At 46.3% G+C, this 17,649-nt stretch overlaps 1 protein-coding gene across 1 annotated transcript in view; it reads right to left on the bottom strand.

The window, feature by feature from the left end:
• Positions 1-17,649, bottom strand: part of LOC144752450 (uncharacterized) — a 198,336-nt gene that overhangs the window by 7,899 nt on the left and 172,788 nt on the right. Inside the window, exons 38-39 of the mRNA XM_078640374.1 lie at positions 17,434-17,499; positions 14,466-14,531 (exon numbers count right to left, since the gene is read on the bottom strand). Coding sequence (XP_078496500.1) covers positions 14,466-14,531; positions 17,434-17,499 — 132 coding nt within the window. The remainder of the gene's footprint in view (positions 1-14,465; positions 14,532-17,433; positions 17,500-17,649) is intronic.

The raw sequence follows: 17,649 nt of genomic DNA, 5'->3' as shown, positions 1-17,649 counted from the left end.
TACGTATTTCAAATTGTTGCACCTTTCCATGTGGATGAAATCTAGCTGCAAAACCTCGAACGGATACGTTGGAGGCACAAAATGACCAGCTGGAGTTGGGGTTCCCCTACCAGGATTGTATTTCAGACACACCATGCAATTCTTGACCACATTCTCTGCACACTTAGGAATTCCAGCATTTTGCCATACTGGAGCCAACAACTTACAAATCCCTTTCACACTGATGTGAGCCATTCCATGGGCCATTGTAACCACTGCAAGCACATACGCATCGGGTAACAACCATCGCTGATGCTCTGACAATTCAACCCAACAACCATTTGCATCCAATTTACCTGTACTTTCTCTCCACACACTCAACTCTTTCTCTGTAGCTTCAGCTTGAATAGACTTTACACTCTCTATCGTATCTTCACACATTCCAACGTCACCAACCCATCTTGCAGGGCCTGCAACATACATTCGACTCATCAGATCCCTTGCTGTTTCCTTCGCGACTTCGTCAGCAAATGCATTGCCACGACCAACATCATCAGTAACCTTCTTGTGTGCACTGCATTTCACAATCGCGACTTGCAACGGCAAAGTAAGTGACTCCAGGAGCTCATTCACCAATTGACCATGCTGTATCTTCGCACCATGAGACGTGAGGAACCCACGTTCCTTCCACAAGCGTCCAAACCTGTGAGCCACACCAAACGCATACTGGCTGTCTGTATAAATGGTCACTTTCATTCCTTTTGATAACACACACGCTCTCGTAAGTGCAATCAACTCTGCTGCTTGAGCTGAATTATGTGGGATACGTGCAGCTTCAACAATCGTGTGCAAAGTCGTAACAGCATATGCCGCAGTCGTATCACCATTCGGAAGCTTGAAGCATGAACCATCCACCCATAAGGTACCATCACACTTTGCAAGAGGAGTGTCCTTCAGATCTACTCTCCCTTTCGTTTCTTCTTCTGTCCTAAGAAAACAATCATGCTGTTCAGAAGCATCTGTCTCTGCTACAATCGGCAACAACGTAGCTGGATTTAACGTGTTGCATCTCTTTATGTGCACATGACTCGCTAACAGTGTCAACTCGTAACCTGACAATCGAGCACTAGTTACGTGCTGTGTCTTGGTCCTGTTTAACAAAGTGTCCACTGCATGTGGAACCATCACAATCAACATATTATTCATCACTAAACCAGCAGACCGAATAGAAACAGCTGCTGCTGCTGTGGCTCTTAAACAACTCGGCAACGCTTTAGCTACCGGATCCAAAGTCGACGAAGAATACGCGCATGGACGCTGCTTGTCTCCAAAAGACTGTGTCAGTACTGAAAATGCACAACCTTCTTTCTCATGGACATACAGTGTAAAGGGCTTACTGTAGTCGGGGGTACCCAACACAGGAGCCGAACACAATGCATCACGCAATTCAGAAAAACTTTTCTGACAATCTTCAGACCATGGAAGGGGATTTGGTGTATCTTTACAGGTCAATGCTACCAAAGGTTTGGCCAGCAAAGAAAAATTCGGTATCCATTGTCTGCAATATGATGTAATACCCAAGAAAGCACGCACTTCTCTCTGTGTCTTTGGCACACTCAATTTTGCAATTGCTTGAATTCTTTCTGGGGTCAGTTTCCTTCCCTCCTTCGATAAGAGATGACCTAAGTAGGTCACTTCTTGTCGACAATATTGCAATTTTGAAAGAGACACTTTGTGGTGTAAATCAGACAAATGACGCAACAACGACAACGTGGCTTCTTTAAACATCTCCTCAGTATCTGCAGCGACTAGCAAATCGTCGACATACTGAATAAGGGTAGCGCCATCAGGTAAAACAATCGTATCAAGCTGTGTTTTTAAAGCCTGACTATATATCGATGGACTTTCACAGTAGCCTTGGGGAGCGCGTTTGAAGCGGAAGCTTCAACCTCCTAAAATGAAGCCGAAAATATCTCTACTCTCCTCGGCAATCGGGATGCTGAAGAAAGCATTCTTCAAGTCAATCACCGAGAACCAGGTCGCGGAAGCTGGAATCATAGTCAATAGGGCAATGATATCAGGAACAACTGGAAATTGTGGCACAACGATCTTGTTCACTTCCCTAAGATCAATCACAAACCTGTAAACAGGTGGCTGAGAAGGGTCAGTACGCTTCAAAACAGGCAGAACAGGACTATTGCAAACGTTGCCTCTTGTCTCTTCAATTACATCTTTTTCAATCAAATCATAAATGATCGCTAACAATGCTCTTTCACCTTCACTAGAGATCTTGTATTGGGGAATGCGTGGCATTTTAACATTGGCTTTCAATGTCACAACATATGGCGGTATTTCCAAAAGACCCACATCATTAGGACCAGTAGCCCAAAGAATATCAGGAAGAGAAGTCAATTCTGTCGGAAGTTTATCCTTCGACAAATACATAGGAGAGACCACTTTCTTACCCAGTGTAAGTTGTACTCCCGAAGGAGAACAATACAATGTCGCGTACAATCTTTTCAACGGATCCAATCCTAACAAGTTCTCACCACAACCTGTCGTCAGAATAAGGGGTGCTTCGAATTCACAAGGTCCAACAGAAAGGGACATAAGACTAGAAACCGGGTTCCTAACCGGGGCGCCAGAAAAACCTACTGTAACATTCGTCTCGCCAGACAAAGGTGTGCCAGGGAGTTTGGAGTGCATAATAGAACTCTTTGTAGCACCAGTATCCAACAGAAAAGGCTCTGACACACCTGATGTAATCACCTCAACATAAGGTCCACTCTGATCTACTGGAACTGAAACAACTCCCTCTCTTCGTCTATGGCTGTCCTAGCAATCATTACCTTCCATATTCTCATCTTCTGCATAGTAGTCATCAGCATAGTACTGAGTCGTCCTACCAGACGCGTTATTCTGCTGATCAAAACTATTCGTTGAATTTTGAGGGGGAAAAGGACGCGCGTTCTGGGGAAAATTTCCACGTCCTCTACCTCTAAGAGCTTGAGAAATGCCTCGACCTCTTGCGTTAGAAACACCATTCATACGTTGTAACAAAGCAGGGCAGCTACTTTTAAAATGACCTTCTTCTTTACAATATGCACACTGATTAGGACCTACAGGAAAACGTGGTTGAGAAGGCTCGAACCTTTGCGAGTTTCTCTGAAATTGCTGAGGCTGCTGATAGTTATTCTGACCACCACGAGGCGGATATGCCTGCTGTAAAAGCACTTTTGTTTTTAACTCTTTAGTTTTCTTGTCTGCTCTATCCTTCTCATCTTTATCTCTATTTTCATAGTACTGTGCAGTAGCCAATATCTGTGCTGAAGAGGAAACGGCCCAAGAACTTTCTGAATCCTTCAATTTCTTACACAACTTTGGAAGCAAATTGTGCCCAAACTTGTCAACGAACAACCGTTGACCACCTTCTGTACTCATATCTTGACCACTGTGGTCGACAAACGTCTCTTCAAACCTAGTGAAGAAATCGGACACTGTCTCATCTTTCTTCTGCTTACATGCAGACAATTTATCCCAATTTACACGCATCGCAGGCATTAAAGTCTTCATGTAAGTAACAATCTTACCAGGGAGTTCTGCTACTAAAGGCTCACGTTTAGCACCGCCTACTTGTCTGTCATCTGCAGCACTAATATTAGCCCATGTCTCACCTAACTCTTGCACATGATCTGTATGGCGAATCAATCCCCACAAAGGCTGTGGAACAACATTTCCAAACAACATGTCTATGTCGGCTAGATTCATAATGCATGAATCTGCAGTCTGAGATAGCTCCTTATAGTACCCTGCAGGATTTTTACGGGGGTCAGGTAAAGTCTGTTTGAGAGCCAAGACTTCAGCTCTTTTCCACGGAACATGTACCTAGACACGCTGAAAGTGTCCCGGAACAGGTGGATTAGCTGCTTGGTCCCCTTCTCTCCAAACTGTGGGAACTTCTCTCATTGGATATTGTCACGCTTTTCTCCTAACAGAGGAATCAGGTTCAAACAACGACTGAGTAGAAGACTCACTCCTAAACGACAACAACGTCGCAACTGCTTTTTCAACGTCGGAACCCACAATCGTTCCTTTCGCAAACTCGAACCGTACATGGCACAACTCAGGCGGATTGGATTCCAAATCATTGTCCTCCAATTCTTCACAAAGAAAAACACACATTTTCTCAAAAACATATCTCTGCTTCGGTGCTTCCCATTGTCGGAAGACATCCATAACAGACTCTAACTCATATCTTGTGGGATCGGTAACCCATTTACGCACCAAACGGTCAAACATTTCTCTTTCTCGAGAATCAGGCAGTTGACTACGCGACTGTTTACGCTCCGAATCAGGGGTCACACCAGATGACCCAAAGAGAGGAAATATAAGACTAGCAACAGTATCAGTCATTCTCTGTCGAACAGAAGGAGAAGTTGACAGGACGGGAGATAAAGCAGACTGAGAAAAGGTCAACGTAGGAACAGTAGCAGACGTAGTAAGAATAGGTGAAGAAGTTACAGGAGTTGAAGGCGGAACAGGTAGCGGAGCAGGTAGCAAAGTCAGTGGCCTTTGAAAAGGCTGGGCCAGAAGAGTGGGAGCCAGCTGGAGAGGTGCTGGCGGTTGTGGAGGAGCAGGAGGCACAACAACCGGGGGTTGCACAACTAGAGGTTGCGGAGGTGCTGTAACACTCTGCGCATAAGGGGGTGGTGAACTCAATAAATGAGACATTAAAGGGTCTTTCTCAAGTTCCTTCGCTGCATCTTGCTGAAGAAGTGGCAAAGCAGGGTAGCATTTATTGATTACCATTTTACGTTGCCTGTGCAACTGCTCACTCATCTGTTCTTCTTTGTTATCTTTAAATTGCATAGCAGCTTGCATTATTGAGATACCCTTTTCTCTTTTATTTCTATTTGCTAATTTAATTTCCTTCTGTTTGGCTTCCTTTCGCCAGAGGCGGAAAGAGTCAAACATCGCCGGCCGGGCTTTCTTCTTAAAAAGTCTAACTTCTAGATTGTCTAGGATCTCTGTGTCAAAACTACCATATTGGGGCCATTTTAAAACACCATCTTTCCTGGTGTATCGGATCCATACTTCATTATATGTGATGGTGCCTACGCCATGTTTCACATACAGTTCATTGGTTGGAGTTCCAATCGGAGGAACCGGACACGAATCCTCCAATCGGGAATCCCTATTACAACCAAGACAAAACAAATTTCCAAGTCTGCTAAGACCAGGCATCTTCACTCACTAGTCTAGCTTCAAACTTCAAAGGATTATCAAAAACAATAGTCTCGTGAATACACGAGTCCCTCGGCTTTGGTACTTGCAAGTTCCAAATGAAAGATCCCAAGGGGATACCAAAAACTAAGAACCAAACTAAGGACTGGGAGACGCTCCACTTATACTTAACTGAGGTATCGATAACGTCACCAGAAGACTCGTCTATCGTTTCACTCTACAAATCGTCAAAAGGGTCCAAGATAGGGCGATAGTCAGGGCAGCAGTCCTTCGTAGCCGTCGGGAAGCGGGGAACCTCGCAGCAAAGACTTTCGGACCACGACGGCATACAGGGGTCGATTAAGTGGTTGGCCTTCCTCCAGAATTTTCACACGAAGCTCCTCACGAACCCCTGGCTTGGACCGGTACCGCTGAAATCGCCCCACGTTGGGCGCCAACTGAAGTACTGGGTTTTTCAGAACCCAGCGGTGCCAGGAAACACACCCTAAGACTTCGAGTCCTTCCTGTCTTAGACCACCTAAACACAGAGTCTTCTTGGTGAAGTCAAAGATCAAATTTATTGGCAGCAGCCAGTAACAGGTATCCTAGAGGTACAACACGGTGTATATTCTCAGGAGACTGCTCAACTTACAAAGCCAGCCATCCCTTTTTATACAAAATATTATGCTTTAGGCAAAACATTCCTTATTTTACAGTTGACCATTCACATATTTTCACTACAAAGAAAAAGCAGATTCATGATGACAAGGCCATTTTCAGTTTGTCCAGCCCACAATCAATTACCCGGCAAGGTCCAACATTTTTCATCAGATATCGGAGGACCCCTAATAAAATCGGGCACCTCCTCCTCGTAAAGCAAGTCATAAAGCAAAAGACAGAGACAGGTGTGTGTAAGATTAGGCATGGTTTGTATGCGATGAAAGGTTTATGGTATGTTGTGCCTTGATACTAATCTCGATCGGCCACTGGGAAAGGAACTGGCCGAACAGGTTTGGCTTCAGGCAGTGGAGTCAGCTTGCCTAGGTCACAGAGAAGTCGGCAAAGGTGTACGTGTCCTTTAGACTCGTTTTTGGCCTTAGTCATCGACCTATGTGAGGGCAATCACAAAATGGCTGCCGTACACAAAATGGTACCCTAGGGTTCAGGACGGAATCTCTGTTTTCAGGGTGATCTCGTGACTCGAATACGACGAAAATACTCGTGTATAGTATACTCGTCATTCTCGGTCTATTGATACTAAAATCGTCATGATACGACGATGTTTATGACATGGGTACAGAATTTTCAGTACCACACTCTAACAATCATCATCAGTTGGCATTGTAGAATGTTTGATGATGAGGGTTTTTAGATATATTATGCCGTAATTCACCGGGTGGCCCATTTAGGTTACTCAAACTGAAATCGCTCATGTCTTCTACATGTTTACATGGAACGTTTGGACTTTGAAATGTCAGCAAAACTTGTGGGAATTCTCTTTCTGCATGGAACTCCCCATTCTGAGCTATGACTGTGTTAATATCTTAATTTGTGGTACTGTCACTCATTTCATATGAATCCCCAAGGGAATTTAAACATTCATGGTATGAATAGTAAACACCACTATTAACTCATTCCCTATAATGAGTGCTCATAAATATACTAGTCTCAGGTTTCACTGTGGCAAAATAGCAGGGATGGCTCACCTGTAAGCGCGGGTACAGCCCGCAGTGCCACGGGACAGTTGACTCGATCCGAGTCCCCTGTGTTGAGGCAGGCGTCTGTCCCTAATCACACAGTGGTCCGCACACCTTGCAGCGAGTCAGCATGCCTCTGCAGCCCACAGCTGCAGCCACAAGACTGCGGTAGCCACAGCAGCACCCAAACCAGGACGGGCAGCCTCTCCCCTTGCTCTGCCACTCCAACCCCCATGACAGACGCCCAAGATCTCACTGCTGCTAGGCCTAATCAGGTCCCAGGTAGAAGGCTTGTAGCCTGCAGGATATCGCATAGAGGCAGCTCAGGTGGCCCGACCGGTTATTGCGGACCTGCCCCAGCCACACTCCACTGCACACAGCTCTGGTTTCCAGCTGTCCAGGCATGCCTACCCACCACCTTCCAGCACCCTGCGGAGGGTGGTATTCAGTCCCCATCTCCTAGCGTCAGGTAGGTGATTGAGGCAGGTCAGGGGACGACCTCCCCAGTGGAACACACCTGACTAGGCTGCAGGTTCGCAGGGCAATGACTGAGTTCTGCGAGAAGGAAGTATAATCTCCAAAATGGGTTCTGTGGTACCACACTGGACACAGGAATGAGAAGAGCGAGTGCTCTTTAGTAGATGTGCCTTTCAGGGTGACCCGAAATTAAACACTTTTAAATCTCAGAGAAAGTTGCAGAAACACAACCTCTCCAAGGAACTCCCCATTCTAAACTATGAATATGTTAATAACTTGGATACCTTGGGTGGGCATTCTGTTACAAATTTGTGGTTGTGCAGGTCAATTTCATGAATTTCTATATGAATTTGAGGATGCACAGTAAACAAAATGAACAACACTATAAACTCATTACCCATAATGTACAATTGTAAAAATACTATGGCAAAATATTTTAAACTGGCTTTATGCAACAGCAAATACATATTCAAGTATCACAGATCAATGGCAGGGATGATTTATATATATGAGGAAGTTAATGTGTTTAAAAGGCTGCATCATGGAAAAGACGAAAAAGGATCTTGGAGAGATTGTACTTCATGTCTGAGGAGTGGACTTGACTAAAGGAGCAAAGAATTAAAGAATTAATAATGGCTGCCTAGAAGGAGGAGCTACGCGCGCATCCGAGATGGCCTCGTGAGCAGAGGGCTCCCGAGTCCCTCGCCACCCTCCACATATATCCTGAAAGATATCCTGACTTTGACTACGGGTTCTTGAAGATGAACCTCAGCTGACACCTTAGCTGTTTTAAAAATTTAATTTGGACTTCGGGAACCGCAGATACGCCGATCGAAGTTTTTGCGGCCCGCCCTACGGCGACACCGGGAGCTGGTACGCCAAGACGCCGGGGAGTAGTTGAACAACAACGGCCTGAGGGGCTACCCCTGTTGCCCTGAGTTGACTTTCGGTTTAGTTTTTGGGCCTCTGGCCTCCTCTGATTGCGTGATTGCCTCGCGCCCCCACAGTGGTCTTGCCTAACTCTGCTTCTTTATTGTAGGCCAACGGTCGTGAGGGCTTGGGTGTTGGGCTGAGCGGCTGCTTTTGCCCTTTCGGCCCACTTTCGTGATCTTCAGTGGTCTGGTGGTGAGCGGCCATTTTCACTAGGTCTCGCGGGCCCCTTCGGGGCTCACCATTCTAAATGACTACCAGGCCTGACAACGAGAAGCGGAACACTAAAACGCCTCTACGTGGGGGGTCGATTCAAACCAATGTCATGGATCGCTATACCCAACCCAAGGGGTCCTACGGTGGCACCAGTCGAGCTTTGGAGGTCCCCAATGACGACCCTATTGCGTTGACCGAATTGACTCTGCAGGATGTCATGTGCGCCATTGCCAACATGAAGGCTTCCATTGGTCAGCAATATGAGTCTCTCGCTCTCAAAATTGACACTGTAGCAGTTGATGTTACTTTGATCAGAGCTGATTTGTCGAAGACCAATGAAAGGGTCAAGTCTCTAGACCTGAAGACTTCTAGCCTCACGACCGATGTGTCTGATCTGCAGACGGAAGTTGGAAACTTGCGCTCCTCCAACGATCTCATGGCCCATCGGCTGGAGGATTTTGAAAACAGGGCCCGACGCAACAACATACGCCTTATTGGGGTCCCTGAAAATTCTGGTACTCTGGCAACGGATCTTCTTGTGGAAGACCTCGTCTTGAATCACCTTGCCCCTACAGGCCTGAGTAAATTCTTTGCCGTGGAGCGTGCCCATCGAGTGCCGGGCGGAAAACCGAAGTCGGGCGCCTCTCCGAGAACTATCATCGCCAGGATCTTCAATTTCAGGGACAGAGACATTATCCTGCAGGCCTCGAGAGTAAGTGGCCCCGTAAAATTCGAGAACACGACGGTGAGTTTCTACCCGGACTTCACTCAGCTTGTTCAGAGGCAAAGGATGGGGTTTCAGGAAGTGAGGCGAAGGCTGAGAGACTTGGGCCTGAAATATGCAATGCTATTTCCAACAAGGCTGCTTGTCGAATACGAAGACCGGACTTTCTTCTTTGATCGTCCTGACGGAGTTAGTGACTGGCTGGATACCCTTTCCAAACAGACTGACTCAACCGGGCATCCGGGTGGAGCCGAGGGCGGCGTATCGGAACAAGAGTGACATTATGATTCCTGATTTCTGAACACTTCACATGTTATTCAGCTGGGTTCGATACTTCTTCTATTACTGTGTTCTATTGCTGTATACCCAAGGGTGGCGGGGGGACTCTTTCCTCCTCAGGGGTTTCTTTTTGTAGACTAGTTTAATGATAGGGCGACAGGCACACTGCAAGTTGGGGTGGCTTTTAAGTCTAATGCAGGGGTGCAGGGTGGGGGGCGTTGTAACGGGTTCTAATGAGGGGGGTTCTTGGGTGTTTGTGAGTTTCTTTCAAGGCAACGTATTGTTTTTCTTCCTGATCTGGTCATTGTGTCTTTCCGGGATGGGGGGTAGTGGGTTGAAACTAATGTGTTGGAATGTCAATGGATTGGGGGATAGGATAAAACAGGGTGTGGTGTTACAGTTATTGCGGCGCCTCTCGCCTGATATTGAGTTATTGCAGGAAACGCATCTGGTTGGGAACACGTGCCATGCCATGAATCGGCGAGGGTATCGTCTTGTGGCACACTCCGGCTTTACCTCCGGTTCTAGGGGTGTGGGTATGCTCGTCAAGTCCTCCCTCCCTTTGGCAATCGATGATGTGATTCTTGACGACAGGGGGCGCTACGCTGCTCTCACTGGTAGATGGGAGGGGAGGACTGTCTCATTTGTTACTGTATATATCCCACCGGGTCTACAGACCACGACTTTTGCGGATCTTGGGCGTGTAGTACTGGGGCTCCCAGAGGGCATCTTGGTGATGGGCGGAGACTTCAACTCGGTTGTCTCTGGTAATGTGGATCGCTACCCCCCCAGGGATCTTATCAAGTCGCAATCCTGGTTGAGTGGGTTCTTGGAGACACTGGGTCTGGTAGACTGTTGGAGGTTGCTGCACCCAGATCAGGTGCAATACACCTTCCACTCTGGAGCCCATGGCAGTCTATCCAGACTCGACTATGTTCTGGTGCCGGCGGCTCTGTCCTCCTCCATCAGGGAGGTGAGGCACCTCGCCCGGGGCATATCCGATCACTCCCCATTGTGGATTAGCATGGATACTACTATGAGTAATGAGGGGCGAGTCGCCCCAATAAACCCCTGGTTTCTTCGCAATCCCAAGACCCGTGCTGAGTTGATGAAATCCCTCAATCATTATTTTGTTGAAAATGTGGGGTCTGTGTCATCTGCTGTATCGTTGTGGGAAGCTTTTAAGACTGTGATATGTGGGCAGGCTTTATCTCTAATCGCTAACGCCAAGAAAAGTAAGCATGAAGAGGTGGTCCGTTTGGAGGTGGAGATAGCCGAGCTGGAGAACGACTTGGAGCTCGGAGTGTCTCGTGCCAAGGTTCATTCCCTCAGCCTCAAACAATTAGATTATAGGACCCTGGTTACTGATGCTGCGAAGGTCATGAGCAGGGAACAGCAGGGCGGTATAATGTTGGGGATAAGGCAGGTAAATTGATAGCATGGCTGGACAAGAAAGAAAGGGCGAGTCGTGTAGTTCCTGTGATTGAGAACCTTGACGGAGTGTGCGTGACTGACCCGGCTGAAATTGTTGAATGCTTTGTGGAGCACTTCCAAACTGTGTATGCTCCACGATATTACTTTGCCCTGCCTGTCTGAGGCTGACAGAGACCTGATGGACGCGGCGCTTTCGGCTGATGAGGTGGCTACTGCCATTCATTCAGTGCCCTCTGGCAAGGCCATGGGTCCCAATGGTCTGCCCATTGAACTGTATAAATTGTGTCCGGACAAAATGGCTCCGTATCTTCGCGATATGTTTCTAGAGTCGCGAGACACTGGCTCCCTTCCACGTGACCAGCGTCTTGCTAATATCGTGGTGATTCATAAGGAAGGGAAGCCACGGGATCGCTGTTAATCTTATAGACCAATCTCGCTTCTAAACGCTGAACTGAAAATTCTTGCCAAGTTATTAGCTAACCGCCTGACGAATGTTATCAGCGACCTGATCCACCCGGATCAGTCCGGTTTTATCCCGCACCGTAACACAGCACTCAACCTGCGGCGCTTGCACGGTGTTCTCGCGAGAGCAGCGTCTTTTCGTGAGCCGGCCATCTTGGCTTCCTTGGATGCTACGATGGCCTTCGATACGCTAGAGTGGCCTTATCTCTGGGCCGCTCTTGTGAAATTCGGATTCGGCCCGGGTTCATCGGCTGGGTGAAACTTTTGTATGCGGAGCCACTGGCGCAGGTGGTTGTGAATGGTCGAGTCTCTGCGTCTTTTGTCCTTGGGAGGGGCACACGGCAGGGCTGCCCGTTGTCACCACTGCTTTTCGCGCTTGCCCTTGAACCCCTGGCTGCCTGGTTGCGTTGGGAGCCCTCGATTAAGGGGATCCAGTTGTCCCCGGACTTTGAGGATCACGTCTCGCTCTATGCGGATGATATCTTGTTGTACCTTACGTCCCCTCGAAAATTTCTGAATGTTTTGTTCGATGTGCTTACTTCGTTTGGGAAGATCTCGGGCCTCGTGATCAACTGGGCTAAATCCTGTGTATACGTGCTCTCGGGCGGTCCCCCTTCCTTGCCTCGCAGGTGCCCCATTCGGGTCTCTCCGACGGGCTTTAAGTACTTGGGGATTTTTATATCTTTGGACCCCGTGGGTCGATATGAACGTAACCTGCTCCCTCCTCTTCAGAGATGGAGACTTGATGTTGTGCACTGGCGCGGGTTGCCTCTATCACCGCTCGGGCGCGCAGCCCTTTTTAAAATGATGTCCCTGCCGCGGTTTTTGTACGCACTTCAGAATACGTTCGATATTATTCTGGCGAGGTACTTTCGAGAGGTTGAGAGCCTGCAGAGACGGTTAATCTGGTAGGGACGTTCGCGTATTGCCCTGGCTAAACTCACTCTTCCCTGGTATGACGGGGGTATAGCGCTGCGGGATATTAGGCGTTATTATTGGGCCTCGCAGCTGAGTGCGATCAATCATGCAACATACGCTCCAGCTCCTAACCCGGCATTCGAGATGGATAAGTATTTGCTACCGGGAGGGGACTACAGAAGGGCGCTCTATTCCAAGGCGGCGGGCAAGGATTTATCTGGACCTACCAAGATTGCTGTACGCGTGTGGCATGATGCAAATGCGTCTGTGGGATGAAGAGATCGATTGACTCGTGCAACCCCGTTGTATGCTTCTGAAAGGTTGGGATGTCTCTGGAAAACGAAAGGGTTTGAAAAATGGGATATGATTGGTATTAGCAGCTGGGCGATCTTTGGGTCAAAGGCAAAATCAAGACCTTTGCAGCATTAAAGACAGAATATGAATTGAGTGACAAGGAATTCTTCCGGTATGCACAGATTCACCATGCTTTAAATTCGGTTCTCCCTGCGGGTACCGTCATCCCCGAGTCCTCCCCCCTTGAAGATAGGGTCCTTGACGGCCACGACCCCGACAGTACCATTTCCTTGATATATAAGAAGTTGATCAATACCCAGGTGGATCTGCTGGTGTGTCTTAGGGAGGTTTGGACCAGTGATGGTTTGGTGCTGGACGACGAGGATTGGCAAGCTGCATTATCCTCGCCTAAAGAAGTTGCGATTCCTGCCCGTCTCCGACTCGTTCAGCTCAAAATCTTACATCGTGTATATATTACTGGTCTGCACTTGATTCGTATGGGTTATTCCTCAGATGGGTTATATAAGCGTGGTTGTGGGATGCTTGGAACTTTCCTCCATATACTTTGGGAGTGTCCGGAGGTGGTGACGTTCTGGCTTCACTGCCTGCTAGCCTTGGTCCCCAAGCCCAAGAAAAGGAACCTTTCCTACAAACTATTGCAATTAATGCTGGTACTGGCGAGACGTAGGTTAGCGATTACCTGGATGGGGCGGAGGGCTCCTGAGTTGCCTGTCTGGCTTAGGGATGTCAGGGAGTTGTCCCTGGCCGAGGAGACACATATGCAGTGTACACGCAGGGACGAGAAATTGCAGGATGACCTACTCGCCCGGCGAGTCATGTGTACTTCAGGGTTGTCTCTGAGTGATTCGGGTGAGACAAATGATGAACTGTTCTCGCCAGAGAGGTTGGGGTCTGATGGGGAGGGAGAGGGGGAGAGGGACTGCTAGGTCTGTTTATTGTGCAGTGCTTGGCTGCTTTCTCATGTTCATCTCCTGTTTATATCATGATTCTTTCATTCCTCATGGACTCAGCCTGACCTGTGATGCCTGTACCCACCAGTGCCAAAATGAGGTCATCGAACTGTCTGCACGTCTTTTTTATTGATGCCAATTGAAGGGGGGAATGTTTCTATACATGATGTATAATCAAAATAAAGTTTAAAAAAAGAAATACAATGTGTGGGAATCCTATTAGTAATTCATGGTACTGTTACTTATTTTTGTGACTCTCCAAAAGGTGTAGGTATGAGCACTGAACACCAATAATAATTCATTCCACATAATGAGTACGTGAATATGGAAGTCTCCGGTTTTTCTGAGACAAAATAACCTGAAACTGAGTTTATGGAACGAGAATACATATCCACAAATTATAAAACAGCAGCTCAGAGGATGACAATGTATTTGAAAGGCCACATGTAAAAAAAGATGAAAAATGAGATTTGACAGATGGAACCTTATATCTCATGGTTGGACAGCACTGTAGGAGCAGTAGTGAAACAGTGGATAAAGACTGACCACGCCACAGCATTGAGATGTAAATAGGTAAGACAAAGGGAATAGTCTGGGACAGTTTTTATAGTGTACCAAAACCAATGCACAAGGCAAAGGTCTCTATGTGCTCTGAATTGGGTGCATCAGCAAAGCCAAGACGGTCCATACAATGAAGAATTTAACAAAGGAACCAAGGGAACCAGGTCCTTGTCTGTGGTAGATGCTGGTCAAAATGTGTCTCTACCTCTCTCTTTGTGTGATAAGCATCAGTGCATCAGTGCTGAACATGATATCTTTAAGATTTGCACAAATGCATTTCAACAGACTGAGTATGCTAACCTGTTTAATTGATGTGTCCTCAGTTTCTTGATCCAGCCTCTGGATGGCAATATCGGTAGGTGGTGGCTTGAGGAAACAAAAAAGAAATACCCTTAACATTTACAACAAGACTCAATTAGGTGTGCTCCTTATATCCACTTTACTTTCACAAATCCATCAAAATTGATCTGTGATGAATACTGGTTGTTTGATGCCCTTGACCTTTTTTCATTGATGATAGAGACATCAGTGAAGGACAAACAATAATTTTAAGAAATAGAGGTATGTCAATACCATTGCAAAGATTTAATTCCACTGATGGGAAATGGATAACTGTTTGAGAACTCCAAGACTTGTCTTGGTATACAATCATTTTTGAAAATAGAAGATGTCATGGAAAGCTCATGAAAACCTGGAAAAAGTATACAATACTATTATATACCAACTGGAGACAAAGCGCAAAAGTGGTGAATCAGGGGTTACGTGAAGGGGTGAAGTATGGTATATAGAGGTAAAGGAGTTAAGAGTCAAGGGGAGTTAGGGGGATGAAAATATGCATGAATGACAGTGAATGGCCTTTAGAGTAGCAATATGTGACAAGTTGAACATCCATGCAATTGTACTCAGTTTTTAATAAATCCTCTCTGAGCCACTTAATCTACACTGAACTGGGAACAGTGTTAAATTTTAGTATAAAAACAGTATAAATATTAGAGAAGTAACTGCTTACTATGCCCCTCATGGCCTTTTCCCTATCCACTACAGTTGGAGGCCGACTTTAATGGTAAAAGAGATAGTCAGAAAGAGTTCTCCATGAAAGACAAACTATGGTAATTATTGAAAGTTTTCTCAGGTGCATTTTTAGTCTCTCTGACCAAATCAAGTGCAGTGTTTTCCTTATTTCCACAAGGGCAGACCCATATAAAAGCAGTGTTGGACAAGCTGTAAGGGTATTACACTACATTTGTGAACCAATAATACAGGATTACATATCATGGAAGATAATCATTTTATCACCAACAACAGTTCGTGTTAATTCTACATTGTTTCTGAAAATTAATTTTTATTATCTTGTTTAGGTCAAGCAGAAATCATAGTATAGTTCTGCCGCTCATGTCGACGCCCTTACCAAAGCCATCAAGTGCAAATTAAAAAACAGTTCTATTTGCACCCTCCTACATCTCTAACAATCATCATCAGTTGGCATTGTAGAATGTTTGATGAAGAGGGTTTTTAGATATATTATGCCGTAATTCACCGGGTGGCCCATTTAGGTTACTCAAACTGAAATTACTCATGTCTTGTACAAGTTTACATGGAACGTTCGGACTTTGAAATGTCAGCAACACTTGTGGGAATTCTTTGTCTGCATGGAACTCCCCATTCTGAGCTATGACTGTGTCAATATCTGAATTTGTGGTACTGTCACTCATTTCATATGAATCCCCAAGGGAATTTAAAAATTCATAGTATGAATAGTAAACACCACTATTAACTCATTCCCTATAATCAGTGCTCGTAAATATAATAGCCTCAGGTTTCACTGTGGCAAAATAGCAGTGATGGCTCACCTGTAAGCGCGGGTACAGCCCGCAGTGCCACGGGACAGTTGACTCGATCCAAGTCCCCTGTGTTGAGGCAGGCATCTGTCCCTAATCACACAGTGGTCCGCACACCTTGCAGCGAGTCAGCATGCCTCAGCAGCCCCTGTGCACCACAGCTGCAGCCACAAGACCGCGGTAGCCACAGCAGCACCCAAACCAGGGCGGGCAGCCTCTCCCCTTGCTCTGCCACTCCAACCCCCATGACAGACGCCCAAGATCTCACTGCTGCTAGGCCTAATCAGGGCCCAGGTAGTAGGCTTGTAGCCTGCAGGATATCGCAAAGAGGCAGCTCCGGTGGCCCGAACGGTTATTGCGCGCCTGCCCCAGCCACACTCCACAGCACACAGCTCTGGTTTCCAGCTGTCCAGGCATGCCTACCCACCACCTTCCAGCACCCTGCGGAGGGTGGTATTCAATCCCTGTCGCCTAGTGTCAGGTAGGTGATTGAGGAAGGTCAGTGGACGACCACCCCAGTGGAACACACCTGACTAGGCTGCAGGTTCGCAGGACAATGACTAAGTTCTGCGAGAAGGAAGTATAATCTCCAAAATGGGTTCTGTGGTACCACACTGGGCACAGGAATGAGAAGAGCGTGTGCTCTTTAGTGGATGTGCCTTTCAGGGTGACCCGAAATTAAACACTTTTAAATGTCAGAGAAAGTTGCAGAAACACAACCTCTCCACGGAACTCCCCATTCTAAACTATGAATATGTTAATACCTTGTATACCTTGGGTGGGCATTCTGTTACAAATTTGTGGTTGTGCAGGTCAATTTCATGAATTTCTATATGAATTTGAGGAGGCACAGTAAACAAAATGAACAGCACTATAAACTCATTACCCATAATGTACAATTGTAAGTATACTAAGGCAAAATATTTTAAACTGGGTTTATGCAACAGCAAATACATATTCAAGAATCACAGATCAATGGCAGGGATGATTTATATATATGAGGAAGTGAATGTGTTTAAAAGGCTGCATCATGGAAAAGACGAAAAAGGACCTTGGAGAGATGGTACTTCATGTTTGAGGAGTGGACTTGACTAAAGGAGCAAAGAATTAAAGAATTCATAATGGCTGCCTAAATCAGTGAACAGAGGGGTGAGCATGTGAAGGGAGTAGCCGAGAACAGATCATACTAAGTACCAAAGTCTGTGCACAAGACTTTAGTCTTAAATGACTCTGAAATGTGTGCCTCAGCAAAACGAAGATGGTCGTGAGTGTAGAAAATCTAACCTTGGAACCAGGCCCTCATCTCTCATTGATAATGGACAAAGGGTATCTCTAGTCCTCTTAGCATGGTAAGCATGATCAAAATCGGTGCCAAACAGGATATTCTTGAGTTTTTCACTAACATATATCAACAGACTGATTATACTAACCTCTTCAAGTGGTTTTTCCTCAATTGTCTGACCCAGCTTCTGGTCAGCAACATTTGTTGTAGGTACCTGGAAGAAACAAAAAAAGAACTAACATTTACAACAAAATAAAATCGTGTGTGGGTAACTTGGCATTTGGATTTCATCAATCATTGAAGTTCATCTAATGTGGTCACTGGGTTTCTAATGTCCCTTACCTCCTTACATTTGGGATGGAGT

Source organism: Lissotriton helveticus, chromosome 5_1 (genome assembly GCF_964261635.1).
Source record: "Lissotriton helveticus chromosome 5_1, aLisHel1.1, whole genome shotgun sequence".
Lineage (NCBI taxonomy): Eukaryota > Metazoa > Chordata > Amphibia > Caudata > Salamandridae > Lissotriton > Lissotriton helveticus.
The sequence above is the reverse complement of the archived record's forward strand: the minus strand, read 5'-3'. Positions and strand labels throughout refer to the sequence as shown.